The 6,953-nt window shown below is 40.7% G+C and overlaps 1 protein-coding gene across 5 annotated transcripts in view; it reads right to left on the bottom strand.

Moving 5' to 3' along the window:
* EIF2A (eukaryotic translation initiation factor 2A) overlaps window positions 1–6,953 on the bottom strand; it is a 30,810-nt gene continuing 23,857 nt past the window's right edge. For 4 of the 5 annotated variants that reach the window (XM_075003737.1, XM_075003738.1, XM_075003739.1 and 1 more), the window contains 5 exons: window positions 5,764–6,335; window positions 4,581–4,697; window positions 2,905–3,033; window positions 1,603–1,668; window positions 1–430 (listed from right to left, as the gene is read on the bottom strand). In XM_075003737.1, coding sequence (XP_074859838.1) covers window positions 365–430; window positions 1,603–1,668; window positions 2,905–3,033; window positions 4,581–4,697; window positions 5,764–6,335 — 950 coding nt within the window. In that variant the 3' untranslated portion in view covers window positions 1–364. Of the gene's footprint in view, window positions 431–1,602; window positions 1,669–2,904; window positions 3,064–4,580; window positions 4,698–5,763; window positions 6,336–6,953 lie in introns of those variants that run through there. The other variant, XM_075003741.1, reaches the window with a different exon arrangement.

The raw sequence follows: 6,953 nt of genomic DNA, 5'->3' as shown, positions 1-6,953 counted from the left end.
AACACTTTTAATGTTAAATGCTCTTTATTATTATCTGTAATCCTATTATTGCATAAAGATCAGTTTAACAAAGCTACCAAGTTGCTAGATAAGCCAAAAAAACAAAAAAGCCCTTTAATTTTTAAGTAATTTTTTTGGAGCACAAGTGAATTCAGGAATGGCTGACGATATATATAGTTTGTTTTATAACTGTGCACATGTGCAGATTTCAGAAAAAAATTAAGTGTAAATGCGCAGCAAATATGTAAACCTGTCCTACCCCAGGCATTTGCAGTTGAAGGATATTCTTTGTTCTGTTCAGGTTAAAACACATCCCATTATGCACTGATTTTGTGCAACAATCCAATTCTTTTTTGGTAAACTTTTAAAAGCCCAGTTCCAAATCTTCTAGCTCCTGTAGGAGAGCAGCCTCTTTCTGAATTTTCTCCAGCTAGGAAAAAAAAAACCCAAACACAAGATGATGTATTTTGCTCCTTACACAGCAGGTAAAATAGCTATATTTAATGCAGGAAATAATGATCACCATAGTCAATGTGTAACTAATAGTAAAGTTTAAGACTGCAGTAATTTAACAGCAGGCATTTAAAGAATCAAAGTACAGAGGTGCTGACATAATACCACATTTTCTTTTAATGTTTAAAGTGTGCCTGCAAATTGCTAGTGTATAATACACTAGGTTTTAAATTCAAAACTATATTATTGCTATTTTAATCAGTATTACATTCATTCTCCACCAGTGAGAACAGTGTGAAAAAGGAGATTTAGCACTGAAGGAGCAACAAAGTTACGGAGTTGTCACAGACAGCAAGCTGCCATCCAAAATTTGTGTAATTGATGACAGTAACAAGTATCAGAGAGGTAGCCATGTTGATTTTGAAGATACGGACTAACAAGAAGTCCGGTGGCACCTTATAGACTAACAGATATTTTGGAGCATAAGCTTTTGTGGGCAAAGACCCACTTTGTCAGATGCCCACAAAAGCTTATGCTCCAAAATATCTGTTAGTCTATAAGGTGCCACAGGACTTCTTGTTGGTTTTGACGACAGTGAAAGCATCGTAAGTTAGTGTTGTTCTATCAAGTATTCACCTAACCAAGTGCTATGTAACCCACTGGAGTGGGGGAAATAGCACAGAAGACTGCAGAGAACAAATGTCAACAACACTGCTGTGATGGGGAGGGATGCACAGCTACCATTGCTAAAGACAGATACACTGATTCCCTTGTTCCTGTGTGTCCCCCGAGCAGTTCCTCAGCACTAGTGGCCCTGCCCCTTTAGAGGTGAACTTGAGAAAAGCTCTCTCTTTGCTATAAGGTCTTCCTCTTCACTTGGTTTTGACAAGGGAGAGAGACAGGAAACCTTAGTTATTAGACACTTAACCAGAATTACATTTGAAATTTACTATGGACTAACAACGAATTAGCTTCTCCTGCTGAACTAACTTCTGTGACTCAGAGATGGTTTTACTGCACAGTCAGTATAGAGTGTCTTCATCAGACAATCTGTAGTAGCACAATTACATCAGTTTAGCTCCACCACTGCAATGCTGTACATGCACACATGCATGATCCTGAATAAATACATATACAAGTTAGTAATACCTGGTTTTTCTCTAGCTGTTTTCCAGTAGATGCTTGATCTTTCAGCTGCTCAATTGCTTTCAGTTTCTGTGAAGAAGAAAAGTATGGAACAAAAGTATGGAAAAGCCAAGAGAGGAACAGATTTTCAGTTTTCTGGGTTTACAGCTGATCAGCTTAACAGATAAGGATACACTCTGATGGGAAATATTAGGAACAGAAATGCATCTGCTTTTCATTTATATGGCTAAACCAGAATGTCACAATCAACAGAAACCAAAATAGGTTGTTAGGTTATCTTTCTTCATGAAAAGACCCGAGTAGAGAAACATCTTTCTAACACCTGAAGAGTTTGGAAAAATTATGTAAACGTCATAAAATTTGACCCTAAAGTAATAATTTATAAGTAGGATAACTTCTTGTACTGGGAAGCTACATCTAAGATTCTGAAAGGGAACTCCCCCACTGTACACATCCCCCTGCTCTGTACATCTTTCCTCAGCATGGCTAAGGCCTGAAGCAAAGAAAGAGATGAATATAGAAGGAAGACTCTAACTTGACTTGTAGGAGAAAATCTGCCTGCATTACAAACCAAAGAAAAGATGGCTTGCTCTGTAATGAAGAAATAGGCATACCTTCTCTAGCATGACCAGTGCAACTCTACCCTTGTTTGAAATTAAATGAAAGAACTCACAGGCCTGACAGTAATAAACAGGCCCCTTTGTGAATATGCAGTTTGAGAAGAAAAACAGACTGGACTTTGTTATCTATGACTCCTTCTCAAAACAGAGAAGACATGTATCTACGGAGATCTGTGTCCAACACCGCTGCATCAAAGACAAGCTTTACATCTTACTGGTAGTCCTGAGATAAACACCAACAACCCTTCCTCCCCCAAATCTTGAGTTGGAATAGCCTTCCCACATTATAAAGGGGACTAGGATCTGCAAAATCAGGTCAGGAAGCTCACTTAGTTGCTTCACAAGTACAAATACTGACCAGTTATACCATCTGTCCTTTTCAAGAGAGCTTTGTCCAATACCCAACCGTTCTTGAGAACGGAAGAAAAGGTAGAAAAATTATTGCTGTTCTAGACAAGTCTCAAATTGCTTTATATGCTTAGACACTATAGACATGTAGACACTCACAGGCCTATTTTAAAATGGCTACCACTGTGCTCCTTTACACAGAGAAAGCAAAGGAGAACAGTTGCCTGAGGTGCATGCTGTATGTACCACCTCCCTCACTGCTACTAGTCATCTTCACAACTAGCCATTCAGGACTTTCTCTAAAAGGAAACTATTTTTCATTAGAAAAATCTCTCACCTTTTTCAAATTCTTTATTTTTTTGTCTATCTCAGGGTCTCCTGACGTTACTGACGGCACAGTGCTGCGTGGTACATTTGGTAATGCTGGAGATGGTGTTGATTCCTGGCTCCCACCAATTTTGGCCTCCTGTAAGTTAATATACTTCATCTACTGTTCCTATAAACCATTTAAACAACAGTTCTGTTGTTTTATAACATGGAAAACCAGAAAAGCTGTTGAATAGTTTTTTTCATTACTCCTCTAGTGGACTCTATTGTTGTGAACATTTTGCTGTTACATGTTATTTTATTTGATACAGAGCTCCTACCAGAAGATTCTTCCCACACACACGGACAAGAAGCATGCTTAGTATAATGAAATTGGTAGGACAAACAACAAATATACATTGACAAATATTTCTTAGAATTGCTGGTGGTCCACCCTCTCCACTACCAAAAATCCCAGGTCTGATTTACTAAGCAACATATCACACACACTTGAGACGGGTGTTTTAGTTATTGTGGAAGTTGCAGAGTTGATATCAAAAGCTGAAATCTGCCATCTAGCCACAGAACAAATCCAATACAGGTAGCCACAAAAGTACAAGCTTATTTGCTTTGCTCTGTTCTTATGCCTCAACCCTGACCTACAGGAAGGCCACATCTAAGTAGTGAGGCAGTATTTCAGTTTTCAAAGACATTCAGTCCTTTGCCTCTCACCTGGGAGTGCAAAGAGTTGAGCAGATTCTTTAGAAATGGAAGAGTGAAGTGGGTGATATTTATGTGAACACAGCTGACTCTTCCAATTCATTTCATTTTGCATAGATTAATGTACAACCAATGAAAGTAACAACTGTTGATCACTATCAATCTATCAATTGATAGTATCACTATCAATCAAATTCAGGTGAATGACTTAAAAGGTATATCACATATATCATCCAGTCTCCTGAAATATAACTCACATGGCCATGAATAGATACACTTTATTAAGAGAATGTTTGCAAGCTTTAGGATACAGGTTTGAACAGCAATCAAGTTGATTGGGTATCTGGTGGCAGGTATTTGGGATAGGGAAAGCATGGGTACATCCGTTACATTAGATAATGAGATGTTGGAGAACCATGCATACTAAAGACCCACATTGCCCAGAATAAAAGTAGTGCCTCATAGGGGGCTGGTGAGTAACAGAACTGAATTCTGGTGGGAGAGCCAGGGGGTGAAGGCAAGTGGTTTACTGAGATACTCAGAGAGTATAAAGGTAAATATATAGTACCCTGGGGATTTCAGTAGGTGGATGGTCACAGTAACTTACCAAATACCTGTTAGTGGGGGCACTCACCTAAACAATAGCAGTACTGATTTAAGTCATTTCAAACAATTCAATTAGGGTACGTATGCACCCCACCATATGTGCCCTATTCTCATGTCCCCACTGGATTTGGGGTGAAGTGCATAGAAAGTTGCCCTGGGGAAGAAGCCTAGGCTTTCCACAGGTCTGGCCCTTGTCAGGGTTACTGTGGAGCCCGTGGCCCCTAGGGGAGTGAAGGCAGTGACACCCCTGGCCAACACCCATTGGAGAGGTGCATAGAATTTACTTTTAGCACAATCCAAGATTTGTTATGCACTTAATAGTTATGCCGTTTTAAAAAGCTAGAGTAATACTCTTCCTGAGAGGGCGGACACTAGCTGTACCTGTTTAGCTGCTTTCTTTGCTTCATGCTTCCTTTGATTCTTAAGTGCTGTTTTAGATAATGGTTTATCACTATTTCCTGGTTGTGGTTTCATGTTCTGAGGTGGCTCCTCCTCGTGCTAAAGAGATATAGAAGATTGACACTTCTAAAATGCGCATGGCATATTTTGAAATACCTACAGAAGAATTAAAAACTTTAGAAAATCTTTTCTATGTGCTGAAGTATCACAGTTTAAAAGGTGACCTACATGAGAAAAAAAGTGGGTCCGTGTCCTGTCTGCTTCTTTTGACATGTAAAATCAGCCTGAAAAAAGCGTTGCCCCTAAAAAGATTTGTTTTTTTTTCTTTTTTTTTTTTAATATTACCCCATCCAGTACCCTCTAATGGCCTCTAGAGATGGCTGGAAAGGGCTAAAGCAAGTACAGTAAAAGCTTTGTTATCCAGCATATTGAAGGAATGGGCCATGCTGGTTAGTCGAATACTTTGGTTAGTTAAGAGTTTGGGAAGGTGCTCCACATCGAGGCAGGGACATAGGTTCTGAGCTAGGGTGCAGGCTCCAGTGTATGGCCAGGCGCAGGGTTCAGGCTTGGCGGCTGGAGCACAGGAGGGTTTTTGGGATGCTGGATCCAGGATCCAGGCAGCACTCATTTTGGAGGGCTCCCTGCAAGCAGTGATGTTCCTGCAGCTCCTAGGCATAGGTGGAGCTAGGCAGGCACCATTCCTGCAGCTCTTACTGACTACAGTTTCTGGCCAATGGGAGCTGCAGGGACACGTTGCTGTTTTCCAGGAGTCACGTGGCACTAGGTAGAGAGATTGCTGGCCCCATGTCAACTGGAATATAAATTGAACTGTCTATGGAGGTCAGAAATGCCAGTTCATAGAATTTTCTGGTTGGTACAGGTCCGCATAATACAGCTTTTACTGTACTAGGAAGAGAAAGTTCTATAAAACTGAGTAGGAAGGTAATCTTAAGTCAGACTGTTTAAAACAGGAAGCAGAGGGGCAGTTAGTGAAACAAGCTGATTAAAAGGCAACTGATTTCTTTCTTTCTTCAAATACTAACAAAACCAAAGATTGGTGCCCTCATTCCCTAACCACCTTCCGAGTCAGTAAAAGTAGATTGGAACCAGATTTCAAATACAGATTGAATGACGGACCCACACAACTGAGATGAAGTTTACTTACCAGCTTGGTACTGGTTATAGGCTTGTTTCTCAAAGCTGGGGGTCTATAAGCTTCAGCAGCCTTCAGCTCAGCACTTGGCAGTTCACTTGGAACTGCCTGGTAAGTTACTGCTTTTGCTGGAAATGTTCCATCCAAAAATGGCTGCCAGGAAACTTGCCATATTTCTGCATTTGGAGGGACTTCATATTTGTGCAGAAGAGAGCCAGTATAATGCCAGATCTTGTACCCATTACCAACTCGTAGCCTTGGAGCACAGGTAGCAGTCACAAAATGTTCCCCATCAGGGCACCATGCAAAATATGTAGAATCTGATGCCACTGGCTTGGAAATAAGTTTGTAGTTTTTTACATCCCATACTTCCATCTGTCCTCTGAGATTTCCAAATCCTGCTAGTACTAAGATGTGTCCCGGAGAGTTGTAGTAGGCAGCATTACGAGGGCCAGTTCCAAAATCAAACAAAGGGTCACATTTCAGATTGAAAACTGTTGCCTTAGCAGGCATAAAACCATACACAGCACAAAACTCTGTGGAATTGGGATTCCATACTACATCATAAATAGGACCATTTTTTGCTAAAGAAAAAAAATAAATTATGAAATCATAATTGACGTTTGCAGGAAAAAAAAAAGATTACAAAGCTTTCCCAAAGTCCAATAATTTACAATTCTAGAAAAACTAACCACTGGGAATGGTTTTTGATAAAAATTGATATTGCAAACCGATGTCTTATGCTCAGTTTTATTTAGGGATAATATCACATAGCGTTCTACCAACTGAGTTAGTTCTCCTTAACTGGTCAGCATCACCCCCTCTACAATAAAAGGTTGTGTATGACAGTGTGTGTAAACAAATCCCATTTTTGTCTCAATATTCAAGTGTAATAGCATCTGTAGCTAGCAGCAGTGGCCCACTGGAAACCTATAAATACCCTCCTTCACAGTTGTACCAGTTGAACCTCCCTGGTCTAGTACCCTCAGGATCTGACCTGTCCCAATCCAATGAATTTGCCAGACCAGGGTAGATCAATCCCTGCCTCTCTGCTGCCATTGGCTGTGGGGCTCCACTCTGGCAACACCAGGGTGGCTGGCATTGACAGAGGGGGAATGGGGTTGGTGAGTGCATGTTTAGGGGAAGAGGCAGGATGGTTAAAGCCCCACAAGCACAGCCCCCCCGTGCTCCACTGCCTGCCC

The sequence above is a fragment of the Carettochelys insculpta genome, chromosome 10 (assembly GCF_033958435.1).
Source record: "Carettochelys insculpta isolate YL-2023 chromosome 10, ASM3395843v1, whole genome shotgun sequence".
Taxonomy (NCBI): domain Eukaryota; kingdom Metazoa; phylum Chordata; order Testudines; family Carettochelyidae; genus Carettochelys; species Carettochelys insculpta.
This window is presented reverse-complemented; position numbering and strand designations above follow the sequence as displayed.